Raw genomic sequence first — 20,456 nt, 5'->3', positions numbered from 1 at the left:
TGGCAGGTCAGATCTCAGGGAGGAAAATATTCCCATGGTCATAGCAGCCTGCTATGCATGGCATAATATTTGCGAAGCTAAGGGGGAAAAGTTTCCCCAGGGGTGGCACATCGAGTGGATCGCCTAGCGGCTGATTTTGAGCAGCCAGATACCAGAGTATTAGAGGCACAGAATGTGGGGGCTATTTGAATCAGGGAGGATTTGAAGCAGCATTTTGACAATGAGCCCCAGTAATGAGTCTTTCTGTAATAAATTCAGCCAGGCTTTGTGTACTTATCACCCGGAATGACCCCAATGCTGGATCTGCTCAGTATTTAGGGAGAGGAAGCTGTGCAGTCCCTGCTGTACTCTAGCTGTGGGAATTTTGATACCTAGGGGCAGATTTCTTGAGGCGTGCATGAAAAGAGCTACACTCGGGACATGGTGCAGTGCAGAGCAAAGATCAAGAAGCTAAGACAGGTGTACCGGAAGCCAAGGCTTCGCTCCAGTGCTGTGCTGAAGACCTGCCACTTCTATAAGGAGCTGGATGCTATCCTCAACTGTGACCCCACTTCCACCACCAAGATCCCTGTGCATACTTCAGCAGGACTGGAGCCAGCAGAAAGTGGACCTAACCCAGAAGGCAAAGTCATTGACGAACAGGGGTAATTATACAACAAAGTGGAACCCATGGCGGGGTCACCCGGTGATGCATTGTCAGGAGCAGTTCTCCACTCTAGAGGTGTCTAGACAATCTCAGCAGTTGCCGAGGAGACCCCTGGTAAATGGTTTTGCTTTGTGAAGTGCACAGCGGGTTGAGGGCATAGAAATGTAAAAGCTTGCCCATGTTTCTGCATGCTGGACACTTCTCTATGCAGCCAAGCATTACAGTGGAACAGGATGTTGATGCACACCGAGATTTCATGTGAATCCTCCAGAAAGATCTCTAGGAAACTTTTCTGGAGGTACTTGCCAATCCTCTGCCAAAGGTTCCTTGACAGAGCTGCTTCATTCCTTCCCCCATTGAAGGACATTTTCCCGCACCATTCTGCAATCACTTGCACAGGGACCAAAGTGGCACACAGGAAAGCAGCATAGGGACCAGGTTGGAAGTTGCTAGCATGTAGTAGATGTACCTATGCTTCCCTGCTTACTCTCAGGAGCAAGATATCTGCTACAATGTCCCCCCCCCCACACACCTGTGGAAAAGGGTAGGGAAAGTTAGAATAATGTCCCTGGTTAACTGCACAGCGACCTTTTCACATTGCTTTTCTCCCCATGTACAACACTCTTTGCTCCGGGGTAAATTCACCATGCTTGGCATGTTCGCTAACCTGTGTGCATCTCAAGGGTAAGAAAATGATTGGTATGCTATGAGGTGTATTTTACTGTACTGTTTCAATGTTGTGTGTATACTTAACAATCATGCTTCTCTTGTTTTGTTCCTTGTGCTTCTGCAGATGTGGCCTTCAGAAGCATCTCCTACTGACCGGCGGAGTGCCTCTGCTACATAAGAAAGCACCCAAGACAGAGCAAGGAGCACATGTTCTGGGAGCTGCAGCAATACTCAGATGCAGAAAAGAGGTAACACGTGGAGTGGAGAGAAATTGAAAGGCAAGACAGAAAAGAAAATGAGTCGTTCGTTAAGGATGCTACTGAGAGGATGATTAAAATTATGGAGGAGCAAACTGAGATGCTGAAGTCCTTCATAATGCTCCAGACTGAGCAAATATATTCCTGCCCTCCCCTTCAACACATTCCAAACTCTTTCCTATGCCGTCCCCAAAATCCACCTGTGAATTCCTTTACGCTTTCTGGGACTTCTTTCTCATTCATTCCTCCCCCACAGACACCTTTTCAAATGAAAGCCGGACTTATGCACAGCTCTGAAAGTCAGCCATTCCCTGATCCCTCCTTTCCCACCAAGCAAGTGGGGTGGGGGGGGGGGGCGGGTGTTGTGGTTTCTGTGCAATAAACGTTTTTGAATGATAAACTTTATTTGTTTTCTGCAAATTGTGATAGCAGGTGGCAGCAAGACATACACTAGCAGTTTAATCATTTGCTTACTGGGCTCCTAGGCCACAACAATCACAAAGTGCTTCCTAGCAAAACTTGATTTAATTAACCACTGCAGTCCCGAGCATAGTAATATACATCACTGCTTCTCATTTTCAAAGTGTTGCCTCAAAGCCTCCCTGATGTGAATTACCCTGGTTGTACCCCTCCAAGAGCCCTGGGATCTGGCCACTCCAAATCAGCAGCCAGGCCATCTGCCTCTGCACTGCACCCCAGCAAACTTTCCCCCCCTACCGTTACAAATATTGTGCCACATAGAACAGACGGCTATGACCATGGGAATATTTTCCTCATTGAGGTGTAACCTGCCATAAGGGCATCGCCAGCATGCAGTTAATCTGCTAAATGCACATTCCATGGTCATCCTGCACTAAGCCTACTGTTGAAACGCTGCTTACTGCTATCCGGGCTTCCCGTGTACGGTTTTGTGAGTCATGGCATTAAGGGGTATGTCGGGTCTCCCAGGACCACTATGGGCATTTCAACATCCCTCACTTTAATCTTCTGGTCTGGAAAGAAAGTCCTCACTTGCAGCTTTCTGTACAGGCCAGTGTTCCTGGATACGTGCGTCTTGCACCTTTCTAGAACACCCCGTGATGATGTCAGTGAAATGCTCTCAGTGAAACACAAGAGCTTGCAACACCATAGAAAAATACTCCTTCCTATTGATTTATTATGTTGCAAGGTGGTCCAGTGCCAAAATTGTGATATGCATGCCATCTATTGGCCCTCTGCAGCTAGGGAAACCCATTTCTGCAAAGCCACCCATTATGTCATGCACATTGCCAAGAGTCACAGATCTTCATAGCAAGACGCGATTAACGGCCCTACACACTTGCATTAACACGGCCCCAACAGTTTACTTCCCAACTCCAAACTGATTTGCAGCCGACTGGCAGAAGTCTGGAGTCACCAGCTTCCACACTGTGATTGCCATGTGCTTCTCCACAGAGAGGGCAGCTCTCATTTGGGTGTCCATGCACCTCAGTGCTGGGGCGAGCTCTGCAGATGGTTCCAGGAAGGTGGCTTTCCTCATCCAAAAACTCTGTAGCCACTGCTCTTCATTGCAGACCTGCATGAAGATGCGATCTCATCACCAGGGCTTGTTACCCAAGCTCAAAAGTGATAGTCCATTGTGTGCAGCTGTTACGTGAATGCCAAAAGTAATCTAACGTTGCTCCTATCCATGGCAGACAGCACATAAGGAAACTGTGAATTAACTGCACTGGCATTCGTGATGTGTTAATGACATCCTGGGCAATGTGACAGCAAACGTGCAGCTGGTGGTTTAAAAATATCATATTGCCTCTATATAAAAATCCATGGTATGCCCACACCTTGAATACTACGTGCAGATGTGGTTGCCCCATCCCATAAGATATATTGGAATTGGAAAAGGTTCAGAAAAGGGCAACAAAATGATTAGGGGTATGAAACGCTTCCATATGTGGACAGATTAACAAGACTGGGACTTTTGAACTTGGAAAAGACACAACTAAGAGGGGATATGATAGCGGTCTATAAAATCATGACTGGTGTAGGGGAAGTAAATAAGGAAGCATTATTTAGTCCTTCTCTTAAGAACTAGGGATCGGCAAATGAAATTATTAGGCAGGAGGTTTAAAACAAACAAAAGGAAGTATTTAATCACACAACAAACAGTCAACCCGTGGAAATCCTTGCCCAAGGATGCTGTGAAGGCCAAGACTATATCAGTGTTCAAAAAAGACTAGATAAATTCATGGAGCATAGGTCCATCAATGGCTATTAGCCAGGATGGGCAGGGATTGCGTCCCTAGCCTCTGTTTTCCAGAAGCTGGGAATGGGTGACAGGGAATAGATCATTTGATGATTACCTGTTCTATTCATTCCCCATTCCCTCTGGGGAACCTGGCATTGGCCAGTTAGAAGACAGGATACTGGGCTAGATGGACCTTTGGTCTGACCCAGTCTGGCCATTCTTATGTCTTCCAGCAAATAAAAACAAAAGAGAAGCAATAGAAAAAGGAACGGTAAGTTACTAGAATGTCAAGGGAGTGGAGTAGAGGTGTAGCTGCAGTGAAGGAACAAGGCAATGGCATAGCTGCACCAGCACGCCAGGCTAGTGTGCTATTTTAAGTACAGGCAGACTAGTCCAGGCTGTCATAGCCTATTGATGAAGTGACTCCCTTCCCCAGAGGGGATCAGTCTTGGGGTCATGGTATATCAGTCTCTGTCAGACAGCTTGCTAACCTCAAAGGTAAAGGACTTTTACCTTTATCTTGAGCTTTAAAACTGATGATTCCACCATACCTCACTTTGCAGTGATTCCCTGAAGTGTCCTGGCAAATCAGGTGTGAAAACTCCTTGGATACACACAATGTGTCCTGAGCCAGTTGAAGTGAGGAACATTTGGACCAAAGTCACTTTGGTAAAGTCTCACTTCACCTAGAAGTTTCCTTAAAGTATTCATTGTAGCAAACCACATGCAGCATGGATGTAGGACCCCAAAGTTATCAAAAACAAAAGTTCTGAAGGTTTCCACAGCCTAGTCTGAGGGTTAAATGGACGTGCTCTATAAGCTGGCCTCCTCAAACTGAAAAGGGCCATGGCACCCATGAAAAAACTGGTTGCAAAAAACCCAAAACTTAAAAAATCAGAAAAGCTACTATCTTGTACCCATCACTAATTTAAATTAAGACACCTCCTGACAGATGGGACATCAAACAAGATGCTGTTTGCAAACAAGAGAACTGGAGATCTCAGCGGCTGTTACAGTATAACTGGGTAAAAGGTTACATAAGTTTTTCTCAACAGAAACATTATTTTAAAAGCTTATCAAAAATCCATTTGAAATAGAAAGAATTAAAGTCTATATTAGGTCTTTATTTTGATATACACTATTTCTCCTACATACTGCCATATACCAGTCCCTTTGAGTGAGGTTTTACTTTAGAACTCCTTAGTCCAAAGAGGGTAAATTACATCAACTAAACTTTACAGGATTAGTCACCTTTCACATACTACTCGGAGGAGACCGGGGACAGAAACATAAGACTGGCCATACTGGGTTAGACCAATGACCTGTCTAGCCCAGTATCCTGTCTTCTGACAGTGGCCAATGCCAGATGCTTCAGGGGAGAATGAACACATGAATTAGCGAGTGATCCATCCCGTATCATTCATTCCTAGCATCTGGCTGTCAAAGGCTTTGCCATCTTGGCTAATAGTCACTGATGGACCTATACTACATAAACGTATCTAATTCTTTTCTGAACCCAGAAAACTCTCAGTGTTACCAAGTAGTTCAGGTTATCACATAATCGGTCTCTTATTCTGCAATAAACTTTATGTTTAATTAATGTTTAATTTAATTATTGTTTTATTTTATTTTTATTTAATTAATGTTTAATTTAATTACTGATAACATATTTGAAGGCTGCACAATTTTATCATAGGTGTTAGTTTTCTCTTACTGTCCTTTTCCACCAAGTGACCTTGTGTAAAGTTGTGTTCTGTACTAACATAGGTGCCTTCTATTTCTGGGAGTTCATTTATCTCAGGGTTTTTGGACATAAGTGTTGGTGGACGTCATCTCGAATGTGTTCTCATCATGAGGAAAAACCATGTGTATTCTATTTTCACAATTTTAATCTTTCAAAGTAGCAGGAGGTGGAGAAGTGATGCAAATTCATGAGACACATGAGCAAAACTGAGAGACAGATCCATAGAATCAGGACTCAACATTCGTCAGGCCTGCAGTCTGAGCTTGGGAGTCTGACATTTATTCCCTTGTTGGTTATGATCACATGCACAGCATGGAAGTGCTTCTTCTCCAACAAGACAGCCAGACTGGGATCCATAGGGAAGGACTGTCCTCTGAAAGCATCAACTGTTTCTTTCTTTGGCTCATAAAACTTTGGATCCAAATGGTAAAGGACAACTCCCCCATATCTTACCACAGCATTGTCTGAACCATAATCACTGCCACTGAACTAGGAGGTAGTGTTCTAAACCTAAATAGTTTACCTGAGCCTAAGGTTACCCTAGTTTCCACCTCTGGGGTAAAAATCAAACACTGGGTGCCTATTATTTCTACTTGAGCTCTAGTCTAATTCTGGCCACGGTCAGAGTAACTTTACTTCTCTGGAGTAGAATCCTTTACTACATCACAGAAAAATCTCAGTAATCAGGAAGGAATCACTTCCCCAAAGAAGCATGCCTAGTTTATTTATTTAATCTGGTGGCACAGATACGGGCCTGGTTCACAAGCCATGTAAGTTACCAAAGGTGAGGTATCTATTAAAAACAGATCTACTGCTGCAGCTGACTCACACTCACAACAGATTTTATTTTATACAAATTTGCAGCATCTACAAGGTGTAGACACAACAAAAATGCCACTTCCATTTTCTCCATCTCTGCATAGATAGGAACTGTGTTCTGAAATAATACGCAATGTGCACTTGATTAGGAAAGAGAACTCTTTAGAAGTAACCTCCTGGTAGGCCTGGGCCACAACTGCCTTGCGACCCAAATACATGGCCATTTTGCTTAGTTCTGAGTCACTTACTGTGGAATATTGTCCTCGAATCACCTGAGACAATATTAACCCAAACTATATGATCACAGTGTTTGTTGTTCAATTCCATTCCTTAGTCAGATGTAGAATTTTAAAAATGCGACTGTTTCTCTGATAGTACATCCAATAGCTTTGCGTATTCGCTCCTGACAACTGAATTGCTCTTGAACTTCGTCCATGTCATAATGGAGGAGTTGAAAAAAGACAAGCACAAAAAGAAATTATTGTTTAAGTAAATGGTCAGTTGTCTAAAACTCCACCAAAAAACTGAACTTCATCTTATCATAAAAAACTAATATACAGTTATGTTATCAAATTCCCTCAGGAAAGAGAGACAAACCCGCAACAGACAAGCAAATAAGTATCATATAAAATGAAATTCCAGGGCATCTTACATCTCATGATGCCAAATTAGAAGATTTTCCTACCGCACTGTCCTCTGAACCATTCAAACCTTCTTCACTCAGCACCATCTCATTAATATTCAGTCATGCTAGTTACAAGGGTTTTACCATCATCATAATGGGGAAAATCAGCCAACCTTCCCATCTGGAAACAATCCCAGCTCAGTTGGAAAAATCCTAAAACCAACTTTGCCAGAAGACAGAAACAGGGATTAAAGCACAGAAAGATTCATCTGTTTGGGATCCTTTCAAGTTCTCCCTCTAGGTCTGTGACACTCATTTCCAGCCCCAACGAGACTGATTTAGGATCAAAGCATGATACCTAAGCACAGAGAGCTGAGAACACTGCTTAATGTGACACTTTGGGAGCTGGAGGGATAGAACATGGGGAGGAGAAGCTATTGTGGCTCGCTCAGAAGCCAATGCTGTCGGAGTGGCGGGAGATTCATGATGGTAATTGAAAAGGAATCCCTTTGACTCATACCATCTCCTCTGAATATCACAGATGCTGAAATGATCCTTTTTTTCTACCTTTCCTCCAGTCTTTTTGTTACATCTCACTATATTCTAAATAAGAAAGCTGGTAGAAAAACTACCTGCTATTCGGCACAATCACAAGCAATGTCAGAAAAAGTGGGAATCTCTTCCCAACGACGAAATACGATGACCAACCACGAAATACAATGACTAACATTCACTTGGCAATGTGGTGCTCAGGGCTTATCCATGCTAGAAAGAGTGATGGAGATCAGGTTGGCACAAGGGGAAAGCTAACCACAAACACCGCACCTGGGTTATGTCTGCCCTGAAAAGATAGTTGTGGTTTTACACCCAGATAGCTGATTTGAGCAATTTAAGCCATGTCTACATTAGAGACCTTACAGCGGCACAGCTGTATTGATGCAGCTGCGTTGGTGTAAGATCTCTTGTGTAGTCAATCTATGCTGGCGGAAGAGAGCTCTCCCATCAACATAATTAAACTACTCGCACCAAGCAGCAGCAGCTATGTGGGTGGGAGAAGCTCTCCCACTGACATAGCGCGGTGCACACTACCAATTATGCTGGCAAAACTCCCGTTACTCAGGAGTGGGGGGGGGTTCACACCCCCTGAGAAACACAAATTTTGCCAACGTAAGCGGTAGTGTAGACATGACCCACTCAATGTACAGTTCTACTGGAGACAAGGTACAGATAGTTTTTATCTCACTGTAGCTAGATGAGGTCAACCCTCTCTCCCCCAACTCGGACTGATGGACATTTCTGCCAGGAGGGGGACACACTGCCATAACTCAGAAGACAAAGAAGTTGATAGAAGGGATTGCAGGATTCACCCCAAAGAAAGGTGAACTGCAAAAGGTAGAAGACTGCAGCCCTACTGACTACAAGGATAGTGTTACTCTCCTGTGTGAATTCTCTGATGTATGATACTCTGTAAACTATGACTGAAGCTTTTCCCACACACAAGGCACCACTAGGGCTTTTCTCCTGTGTGGACTCTCTGATGTGAGACAAGCTGTGAGCTATAACTGAAGCCTTTCCCGCACCGAGGACACCTGTAGGGTCTCTCTCCGGTGTGGATTCTCTGATGTATGATGAGCTCTGAGCTCCGAATGAAGCTTTTCCCACACTCACAACAAGTGTAGGGTCTGTCTCCTGTGTGGATTCTCCGATGTATGATGAGCTCTGAGCTCCGACTGAAGCTTTTCCCACACTCCGGGCAGCTATAGGGTGTTTCCCCTGTGTGGATTCTGTGATGTGTGGCAAGGTTCGATCGCCGATTGAAGCTTTTCCCACATTCAGGACATGTGTACGGTTTCTCTCCGGTATGGATTCTCTGATGTGTGATAAGGTTTGAGTGCCAACTGAAGCTTTTCCCGCACTCGGAGCATGTGTACGGGGTCTCCCCTGTGTGGCTTCTCTGATGCGTGATCATCTGTGAACTATCAGTGAAGCTTTTCCCACACTCTCGGCATGAGTAGGGTCGCTCTCCTGTGTGGACTCTCCGATGTGAGACAAGATGTGAGCTGTACCGGAAGCCTTTCCCGCACTCAGGGCATCTGTAGGGTCTCTCTCCAGTGTGGATTCTCTGGTGCTTACTGAGATCTGAGCTCCGAGTGAAACTTTTCCCGCACTCTGGGCACTGGTAAGGTCTCTCTCCCGTGTGGATTCTCTGATGTCTGATCAGCTCTGAGCTCCGAGTGAAGTTTTTCCCACACTCAAGGCACGTGTAGGGTTTCTCTCCTGTGTGGCTTCTATGATGCATGATAAGGTTTGAGCTCCGACTGAAGCTTTTCCCACACTCAGGACATGTGTACGGTTTCTCTCCCGTGTGGGTTCTCTGATGCGTGATAAGCTGTGAACTATGACTGAAGCTTCTCCCGCACTCAGGGCATGAATACGACCTCTCTCCTGTGTGGATTCTCCGATGTGAGACAAGCTGTGAGTTGGAACTGAAGCTTTTCCCGCACTCAGGGCATGAATAAGGTTTCTCTCCTGTGTGGATCCTCTGATGCGAGACAAGCTGTGAGCTAGAAGTGAAGCCTTTCCCGCACTCAGGGCACGAGTAGGGCCTCTCTCCAGTGTGGATTCTCCGATGCGTGACAAGCTGTGAGCTATAAATGAAGTCTTTCCCACACTCAGTACATCTGTAGGGTCTCTCCCCCGTGTGGATTCTCTGGTGCTTATTAAGCTCTGAGCTCCGAATGAAGCTTTTCTCACACTCACAGCAAGTGTAGGGTCTTTCTCCTGTGTGGGTTCTCCTATGTATCATAAGCTCTGAGCTCCGACTGAAGCTTTTCCCACACTCATGGCAAGTGTAGGGTTTCTCCCCGGTGTGGATTCTGTGATGTGTGATAAGGTTTGAGCTGCGACTGAAGCTTTTTCCACACTCGGGGCATGTGTATGGTCTCTCTCCAGTGTGGACTCTCTGATGGATGATAAAGACTGAGTTATGTTTGAAGGTTTTCCCACACTCCAGGCAGATGTAGGGTGCTCCTCCTGCGTTGATTCTCTCATATCTAATAAGGTCTGAGCCTCTAGTGAACTTTTTCTCTGGTCTGTGCTGACTCTCACAGGCATTTGCCTCTGCACAACTCCAGGAAACATTCCCTCTGGATACTTCTGATAACGTCCCATGTGCTTCTACTTGCTCAGCGTCGTCTTGCTGAAGATTCTCCACCTCATTCATCATCCCATCATCTGCTAGGATAGAGAAAGAAACCGGACACAGGTCACTCCCTTTTCTAGAGAAAAATGGAACCTCAGAGAGAGGAATGGAAGAAAGGGGGGAACAAACAAAAGTAAGTGATGGAAAGATCAAACAAAGAGCTGAATCTCCCCCAAACCTTTCCCCAGAGAGACGAGGGGATCAATTCTGGGTCTAAATCTCAACCAAACACTCACAGAGAAAGTGGACTGGGGAGGGAGCTACTGTCAGGTGTGAGTCAGGACACGTAAGGAGCCATAAGTGAAGTCTGCCATGAGGATGCCACACCTCCTGAGAACAATCCTGAACTCAAAGAGCTCACAAAGGCTTAGTAGGAATCCCAAATATTTCCTTAATCAAGGGACAGATTTTGAGTTGGTTTAACTGATTGCTCACCTGTGCAGGTATGTCTCAGGGTCTCTCTTTCCTCAGCGTTCTGGAGGTCTGGGACCCAGGGCTCCTCCCCTCGTTCCAGCCAGGAGATCACATCAGGTTTGGAAACTGGAAACGCTGCACAAGTGACAGAAAACGAGTGAGATCAACTGAACTTGTGGGATACTTGTGTCACATTCTGAGGGTGCAATCCAGACCCCCAAAAGGTTGTGTCACCACTTGCCCTGTAATCCTGGGTTCTTCACAATGCTTTGCTGTTGAAGCTCCCAGCCTGGGCTGCTGACAAACAGCCTACCAGCGTGCAGGTCACACCCTGAGTGTTTGTGTAAGGCTCCAGCCCTGGCCCACCAGCCTGTCAGCAACATTCCACTCCCACTCTGGCCTCCACCAGCCTGGGTTACTATGGGCAGGGTGGCCCCAACACACTCCCCGTCCCAAATTCTCCCCAAAACGTGCGTTCTGCACTGGCCAGCCCTCTCCTGGACAGTTCACATATGACAGGTCCATTGCCCCCTCAAGGGACCAATAGTCAAGAATTTGCTACTTTAGCTGGAGATAGCAAACAAACACAACACTGGATTAGTTTTGATTATAAATAAAACAAGTGTATTGAACTATAAAGAGAGAGATTTGAAGTGAATACAAGTATAAAGTATTAAAAAGTCAGAAATGGTTACAACAGAAATAAAGATAAAATGCTTTCTAAAACTTAACAAGCACAACTTTGTTCAAGGTAAAATCCTTAACACGTGTTCCCAGGGTTAACCAAATTGTCAGGTCAGGATCTCCACCAAAGTCAAAGGGCTGGTTCCTTTGTCTCCCCCTCTCCGTCCCCTCTCTCAAACCTAAGAAGTGCCTTGCCTCTCACTTTTATAGTCCAGTCACCCTCTGAAGTGGTGTTTTTGCCCCTCACTTTTATAGTCCAGTCACCCTTTGAAGTGGATTCTACTCAGGATTGCCCCTCACAGCAAAGTAAAAGCAAAGTTTATTCAAACAGCAAAGAAGGTGACATGGAGTCTAGCGGTGAAGGTGGAGCCAGGCTCATTCTTCTCCCCTGCGTACGCTGAAATGCAGATTTCCCTTGGCTCCTGCCATTTCCCCCTCTTGCTCGCTCAAGGACACTATTATTTATATGCAAATTGAGGTAAGCACACACTCCATTGTTTAGGGGGGTTCGACTGGGTTAACAACTTTTGCCTAGTCCTGGCTGTGTGGGTTTGAACATCTACTATTATCATCGTGCTGGGGGAATTCATAACTTTACATACAATGTTGTTACAACATTTCACTGAATTATTGATCAGTAAGTTATTGGTTTTCAAGTGATACCTCACAAGGCATATTTTGTGCAAAGGCTATTACAGTGGTGTGTAGGGTGTGATTACAGGGGTGCTTTCCGTCACCTCTTATCACAAAGAAGATTCCATTTAACCCCAGTTCATTTTAAAGGGTAACATCCCCAGCCCAGCTTCCTTTGTTCAAAGCAGCAGGATAGTGAGTATTATCAATCTGTTGGACACTACAGCCCGTGTCTGCCCTGACAATGATTCCTTTGTGCTTTGTACGTGTTATAGCTGAAAGTGTGGCCTTCAGCTCCCCTAGACAAGATGGAGGCAAAAGAGAACATGTGATACATTTAATGAGATAATGAATGCCTCTGGAACAGTGGACACAGAACATAAGAACGGACATACTTGGTCAGATCAAATGTCCATCCCGCCCAGTATCCTGTCTACCAACAGTAGTCAATGCCAGGTGCCCCAGAGGGAGTGAACCTAACAGGCAATGATCAAGTTATCTCTCTCCTGCCATCCATCCCCACCCTCTGACAAACAGAGGCTAGGGACACCATTCCTTACCCAGTCTGGCTAATAGCCATTAATGGACTTAACCTCCATGAATTTATCCAGCTCTCTTTTAAACCCTGTTACAGTCCCAGCCTTCACAACCACCTCAGGCAAGGAGTTCCACAAGCTGACTGTGCACTGTGTGAAGAACTTCCTTTTATTTGTTTTAAACCTGCTGCCTACTAATTTCATTTGGTGACCCCTAGTTCTTGTATTATGGGAACAAGTAAATAACTTTTCCTTATCCACTTTCTCCACATCACTCATGATTTTATATACCTCTATCATATCCACCCTTAGTCTCCTCTTTTGCAAGCTGAAAATTCCTAGTCTCATTAATCTCTCCTCATATGGGACCCATTCCAAACCCCTAATCATTTTAGTTGCCCTTCTCTGAACCTTTTCTAATGCCAGTATATCTTTTTTGAGATGAGGAGACCACATCTGTATTCAGTATTCAAGATGGCTTTACAAAAGGGCAACAAGATATTCTCTGTCTTATTCTCTATCCATTTTTTAATGATTCCTAACATCCGGTTCGTTTTGACTGCCGCTGCACACTGTGAGGACGTCTTCAAAGAACTATCCAAGATGACTCCAAGGTCTCTTTCCTGATTAGCTGTAGCTAAATTAGCCCTCATCATATTGTATGTATAGAATGCATTACTTTACATTTATCCACATTAAATTTCATTTGCCATTTGTTCCCCAATCACTTAGCTTTGTGAGATATTTTTTAAGTCTGCTTTGGTCTTAACTATCTTGAGCAGTTTAGTATCGTCTGCAAACTCTGCCACCACACTGTTTACCCCTTTGTCCAGATCATTATGAATAAGTTGAATAGGATTGGTCCTAAGACTGACCCTTGGGGAGCACCACTAGTTGCCCCTCTCCATTCTGAGAATTTACCATTTATTCCTACCCTTTGTTCTCTGTCTTTTAACCAGTTCTCAGGCCATGAAAGGATCTTCCCTCTTATCCCATGACAACTTAATTTACATAAGAACCTTTGGTGAGGGACCTTGTCAAAGGCTTTCTAGAAATCTAAGTACTACATTCTGTCCACGTTTGTTGACCCCTTCAAAGATTAGTAACATGCGATCTCCCTTTACAGAAATCATGTTGACTTTTGTCCAATGTTTTATGTTTTTCTATGTGTCTAACAATTTTATTCTTAACTATTGTTTCAAGTAATTTGCCCGGCAATAGGGTGTGGAGGACTGCTCTCAGAAAAAATGGACATGGTGAGCAGATGAGCATACCAGGAGAATGAGTGTGGCACGCCGCAGGAGATGCTGGGGATTCTGAAGGAACAGACAGACATTGAGGCATCTGGTTGACCTTCGGGAGAAAGCCCCTGAGGTTCGACTCCCTCTTCGGCCCCAGCACAGCAACATTCCAACATCGCTGTACTTCCCCCTGCTCCCCACCCCACGTTCCACTAGGCAAGGGGGGCACTGCAATTTCGCTTCCATTCAGCCCCAGAGGAGGGTGCCATGAATAACAGCTGCACAGATGCTGATGTATGACAGGGAAGGCCACTGTGCTTTTAAAGAGAAGATGAATATGTTTTCCCCACTCCCAATTTCATTCCATCATCTTTCCAAGATTTAATTCTTGGACAGATCTTTCAGTGTCTATATCCGTGTGCAATAAAAGAATGTCTTGAAAATTAAATCATCTTTATTAATTCAAAGCAAGCGGGGAAAGATGTGTATGAGAACAAAAGAGCAGTCATAACGAATTTCAGATGATGGGTAAGCACGATGCAGAATAGCAGCGCACATTATTGTGGGTCATTACTAAACTGGGGTTTCAAACCCTCCCTGAGGCTCATTGCTCCACACTGAGCTCTTCTTATAGGCCTGGTATTTGGCTGCTCAAAATTAGCAGATGGGGTGGGGTATGGAGGTGAATCAGCTGTGGAAACTCTTCTCCCTTTGCTTCACGTATAATATGAAGATAACCGGCAGCTATAACCATGGGGATTCCCCACCTCCACCTCCCCACAGAGGTCTAACCTAGTGAGCAAACTGCACCAGCCACCCTTCAAACAGCCAAAGGCACATTCAGCCACCACTCTGTACTTGCTGAACTTATTATTGAACCGATCTTTTCTGTTGCCCAGGTGTCCTGCATCATCGTGAGCCACAGGAATAAGGGGTAGGCCGGGTCTCCCAGTACCACTATTAGCATTCCAATGTCACCAAGGCTGCTTTTGCAGTCTGGAAAGAAAGTCCTTGCTTGCAGCTTTCTGAACAGACCTATGTTCTGAAAGATGCACGTCATGCACCTCCCCAGACCATCCCACGTTCATGTCAGTAAAATGCTCCCACTGATCCACCAGCACTTGCAACACCACAGAAAAGTATCCCTTTCTGTTTATGTACTCTGTGGCAACGTGGTCTGGTGCCAAGATAGGGATATGCAGCCGTCTATTGCCCCACTGCAGTTAGGAAACCCCACTGTGGTAAACTAGAAATTGTCATTTGTATGGTACCTTACTACGGCTCTTACAAGAGCTTAGAAATATTCAGACATGGCGTTTATGTGAATGAGCTTATTTCAGAATGCATAGCTTCCAATTCCAGAAGCACTGAGAAACAGATCTTTGCTTCCTTGGAAAGAATTTTTGGGAGCTGACTATATATACTTTTCCATAACTCCCTGTGTGATGATCCCTCCCATAAGGCTTTATGGGAATATGACATAACTGGAATATGTTTTGTGCAGCCTGCGCCATGTAACATATCTCTGTAAAAGTTATGGTCTACTATATCTATTCATTCTATTTGTACACATACATCATTTTGTACTTGAGGTTAAGAATATTGGCTGTACACTTATTTTCTAAGTAACCTTTGTGAGGCATTGGTCAGCTTGTTTAGGAAGGAATTCACAAGGTTAAGTACTCGATCAGGAAGCACTTAGGGAAAAATGCATCTTGGAATACTCCAATCCACATAGGAAGCCTTCCTCAAGACATACAAGATACCATGTGGACAAAGGCTTCTGCCTATAAAGACTGTGAGTCATGCATGGACATGTGACTCCAGAACTTGGAGTCAGACTTTACATAGGAGTGAGGAGGGGGTCTCCACCCACAAGAGAAAGTCTATTTAAACCTGTGGGAGACCCCTCCGTTTTGTCTTCAGCTGGCTAAAGAGAAAGCCTCCCTACACCCCAGGATGCTTGGAATAAACTGGAACAAGGCGGTGTGAGTGATTGCTGGACCCAGGCTAAAAGGAGAGTAGTCTGTAAAAGGGAGCATTCTCGAACTGGTGAGGATCTTATTTGTATTCAGTTTCATTAGACATAGATTTGTGCCTTTTATTTTATTTTGCTTGGTGACTTACTTTGTTCTGTCTGTTACTACTTGGAACCACTTAAATCCTACTTTCTCTTTTTAATAAAATCACTTTTTACTTATTAATTAACTCAAAGTATGTATTAATACCTGGGGGAGCAAACAACTGTGCATCTATCTCTATCAGTGTTATAGAGAGCAAACAATTGATGAGTTTACCCTGCATACACTTTATACAGGAGTAAAACGGATTGATTTGGGTTTAGACGCCATTGGGAGCTGGGCACCTGAGTGCTAAAGACAAGCACACTTCTGTGAGCTGTTTTCAGGTAAAGCTGCAGCTTTGGGGCAGGTAATTCAGACCCTGGGTCTTTGCTGGAGCAGACGGGAGTGTCTGGCTCAGCAAGAGAGGGTGCTGGAGTCCTGAGCTGGCAGGGAAAGCAGGAGCAGAGGTAGTCTTGGCACATCAGTTGACAGCTCATGGAGGGGGTTCTGTGATCCAACCCGTCACGACCTATTCAGTGTAAAAATTATAACACTCACCCAGAGAAAGAAATGACCTTTGGGGAATAGGTCATCACCTTTGGGAACCACATTTCAGGCAAGATCTAGATGAATTGGAGAAAGTCCAGAGAAGAGCAACAAAAATGATTAAAGGTCTAGAAAACATGACCTATGAGGGCAAGCTGAAAAAAATGGGTTTGTTTAGTCCAGAGAAGAGAAGACTGAGAGGAGATAAGACAGTTTTCAAGTATATAAAAGGTGATTACAAGGAGGAGGGAGACAAATTGTTCTCCTTAACCTTTGAGGAGAGGACAAGAAGCAATGGGCTTAAATTGCAGCAAGGACGGTTTAGGTAGGACATTAGGAAAAACTTCCTAACTGTCAGGGTGGTTAAACACCAGAATAAATTGCCTATGGAGACTGTGGAATTTCCATCATTGGATATTTTTAAGAGCAGGTTAGACAGATTTAGTCAGGGATGATTAGATAGGGTGACCAGATGTCCCAATTTTATAGGGATAGTCCCGATTTTTAGGTCTTTTTCATATATAGGCTCTTATTACCCTCCTCTGTCCTGATTTTTCACATTTGCTATCCGGTTGCCCTATGATTAGATAATATTTAGTCCTGCCATGATTGCAAGGGACTGGACTAGATGACCTCTTGAGGTCTCCTCCTGTCCTATGATTCTGTGAAAACAACTCAGTATGTCGTACACATTGCCCAGAGTAGCTATTCTTCTTAGAAGGCTATTAATGGCCCTGCCTACTTGGATCGCAGCAACCCCCACGGTGGATTTACCCACTCCAAATTGATTCCTCAATGACTAGTAGCAGTCTGGAGTTGCAAGCTTCCACACAGTGATTGCCACTCACTTCTCCACTGTCAGAGCAGGTCTCATTTTCATGTCTCTGAAGTTCAGGGCTGGGGAGAGCTACACACATAGTTCCTGAAAAGTGGCCTTGCACATACGAAAGTTCTGCAGCCACTGCTCATAATCCCATACCTGCATAAGGATGCAATCCCACCAGTCAGCGCTTGTTTCTTGGGACCGGAAGCAGCACTTAGCCATGTTCAGCTGCTGGGCGACTGCTGACAGCAATCGGGAACTGTTTTGTTCCATGGTTTCAGGCAGTGCTACTTGAAGGACATGGTCATGTTCTGCGTGGCAGTTCCTCTCTCAGCTCTGGAAATATCCTACAGGACAAGGCATGTGTGGCGTCTGCAACGCTCACCACAACAGTGCACAGCTGAGTGGGGTCCATGCTTCTCTGGAGATGACATATGCAAAGCTATGCCAGCCCTTTGAAAAAAAGGGGTGAAATACTATGGGCTGCAGATGATATCAGGGGAGGGAGAAAACGGCATCATGGGATGTTGAAGCTGTGTTTCCAGTCACCCCGTGAGAATATTTTGGTCCCATGAGGCATTGCAAGCCCTTCCCCAAACCCCCTGCAAAGAGTTGTACTGCTCTCTGCCTCAAAGCAAGTGCTGCTAATGAGAACGCACTCCACCAACACAAGGAGTGTGGTGTCAACATGCACAACCAACTTAATAACTCTGGCAGTTGTATGTAGAGTTAAGTTTGTAGTAAAGACATGACTTATGCCTATATTGCAATGTGACACTGCCAAGGGTTAGTGGGACCCAAATCTACACAACTTGAAACTGCCATCGCAGGGCTTGAGTGTCCACACCGCATATTGAACCTAAGTAATAGGAATTTTTTAGCCCAAGCCCCACCCCAGGGCTCCACACTGCAATATGCAGACCCAAGTCCAGCTAACTATATCCCAGACTTCCTAGGGCCCTCCCAAAACATGGCCACTCCAGCTCATTGCTCCTAGTGCAACATGGAAAACGTGACTGTCCACTCCTGCATATCACAGGAAGTTTAAGAATCCCCCCAATCCATCCTGTTGAGCTGTCATTTTGATCTGCTTGCTCCCAGAAACAGGAGCCAGCAGCATGGAGGAGTAACCACTCAAAGAACTTCTCTTGACTGGGCTTTTGCTCCTGTTTCAGGAAACAAGTGGAGCTTCTTTGAGATGCCGGTGGGCATTCCAGCAGTATTTTTTGACCCACTGAAGGTACCTGATAGTGTCAATGACAGAGCAGGAGGTTGACGATACAGACATGGAAGACTTGAATTGGCTGATGCTGCTCATGACTTTTGCTGTAGGATCTGATGCCTCCTACATAGATCAGCACTTCTGGAGCAGGGGACTAATGTCCAAGAGAAGGCTCCTATTCCACTGAGGGTGAGTAACAAGCAGTACCTACACAGGCGGAGAGTGAGAGGAAGAAGACGGAAATGTGGAGCGGAGGACCTTTGCACTGAATGAGCTGTCCGCTACAGAACCACACTCTGCAGCATAATGAGAAGAAAAGATGTGTACTCAACTCCACGTGGCCACCTCATCTATGTCCGTAAGGGGCACGTCATGGAGTGCGGCAGTAGTCAACGCTGGCACTCTCGTGGAATGGGCCCATATCCCACCTTATTGGGACCATCCTGATTATTGATTGTAGAGCTCAATTCACCCTGAGACCCATTTCGAGATTCTCTGGGTGGATATGGCCTGCCCTTTAATTCTCTCCGCTACGGCAACAAATAGCTGGGGAGATTTCAGGAATGGCTTTGTCCTTTGTAGGTAAAAGAGCAGGGCCTTACATATATCAAGGAAGTGAAGCCGCTGTTCCTCATTCAAAGCATGTGATTTCGGAAATCAGGTAGGTGTATGGGTAGGTTGAGATGGAAGCAGGAAACCACCTTTGGTAGAAATTTGGGATGCAGGCCAAGTGAGACGGCTCTCTACTTGCATTCAGAAATATAGATTATGCGCAGATGGTGTTGTGTGGAGGACTGCACTGTCAGAACAGGTGGATGGGCTCTGTGGACTATAGGATGTTTCTGAGGAGGTTTATTGGCAAGTAAAAGGAGTCATCTGTCTTTTGATTGAAGAGGTGTGATTTGTCAAAAGGGACAACTTCAGTGGTGTTCTGCACTTCTCTAGGGAAACCAGGATTCTCTCCTCATGACAATTCCAGTTGCCAAAATGCACAAGGATATGTCTGCTAAATCAACCACAGCCTGAAGTACTGACTTTGCTACCAACTTGCCTTCCTCTAGACTTGACAGGAATTGGGCATGATCCTGTTGAGGCAGCTTATTTGCCATGTCCATACTGTAAGAAGACGTACTTGGCCATCACTACCAGGTAGTTCGAGATCCAGAACTGGAGACCATCCAAGCAGAAGGTGGTCCCTTGTAGGGTAGGGTCTGGGAGCCTTAAATTGTGAAGGTTACATCCTGACTAAATGAAGAAAATGCGTCACCATGGATGAGGGGACAGCAGCAGCTCTCATTTGGACCGGGTGGCGGTGAGAGGAAACTGAAGACGCAGACAAAACCACAAGGCAATGCAAGGGCGCACACGTGACCCCACAGAAACTACTACTATAAAAAGCTCCGGGTCTGGGAGCATGTCGTATGCGCATTAGCCTCAGTGGAATTCAACAGAGACCATTACTCAAAGATCACGGCATTGACAAAAATCTGTAGTGCAGATATAGCCATAGTTAGGTCAGCCTAGCCCCCACTTTAGGCACAGCTGGGTCTGTGGAACAATTCTCGGCTGGCCACTTTCAGCTGCAGCACATGCAGTGTAGACATGCTTTTAGTTCCAAGAGAGCTCTCTGTGCGAATCCATGACAGCTATGTAACAAAAACACCTCAGATTATAGTAATATCAAGCACAGAGGGAAACTACGGCATGTACTGGAATGACGGAAATATTACCAACATTCCCACATCCAATGTTCATAGCCCTTGGAGAGAAAGCAAAGTGTAGGGGCTACATTTTAATGCTTCCAATACGGATAAATTAAATATATATATATATTTTTTAATTATTTTTTGTGCTATTGGTCATTTTAAATTTGTGTACATCTAAAAATACTGGGATAGGACATAAGCCGAGGTGGGCAAGACATGGAAACCAGTCTACACATGTATGAGTAGTAAAGGTATAGAGTTATTACTACAGAGGTTCTTTAGGGAACCCACAGCTTCCAATAACCAAAGGGACAGGAATGCTTACCCAGTGAGGTCACATTCTCATAGTTCTCCTCCATGACGTCTCTGTAGAGGGCTCTCTGAGCGGGGTCCAGCAGAGCC

General features: G+C 45.0%; 1 protein-coding gene across 1 annotated transcript; it reads right to left on the bottom strand.

Annotated features, from left to right (window-relative positions):
• Positions 1–8,043: 8,043 nt before the first annotated feature.
• LOC115643456 (zinc finger protein 420-like) lies at positions 8,044–20,414 on the bottom strand. The gene is made up of 3 exons (XM_030547499.1): positions 20,380–20,414; positions 10,622–10,735; positions 8,044–10,221 (listed from the first exon to the last, which is right to left on the bottom strand). Exons 1-3 carry the CDS (start codon positions 20,411–20,413, stop codon positions 8,492–8,494), a joined length of 1,878 nt encoding a protein of 625 aa, XP_030403359.1. The 5' UTR covers position 20,414; the 3' UTR covers positions 8,044–8,491.
• Positions 20,415–20,456: the final 42 nt, after the last annotated feature.

This window comes from Gopherus evgoodei, unplaced genomic scaffold (genome assembly GCF_007399415.2).
Source record: "Gopherus evgoodei ecotype Sinaloan lineage unplaced genomic scaffold, rGopEvg1_v1.p scaffold_60_arrow_ctg1, whole genome shotgun sequence".
Classification (NCBI taxonomy): domain Eukaryota; kingdom Metazoa; phylum Chordata; order Testudines; family Testudinidae; genus Gopherus; species Gopherus evgoodei.
Note: the sequence above shows the minus strand (reverse complement) of the source record. Positions and strands in the feature narration are given on the sequence as shown.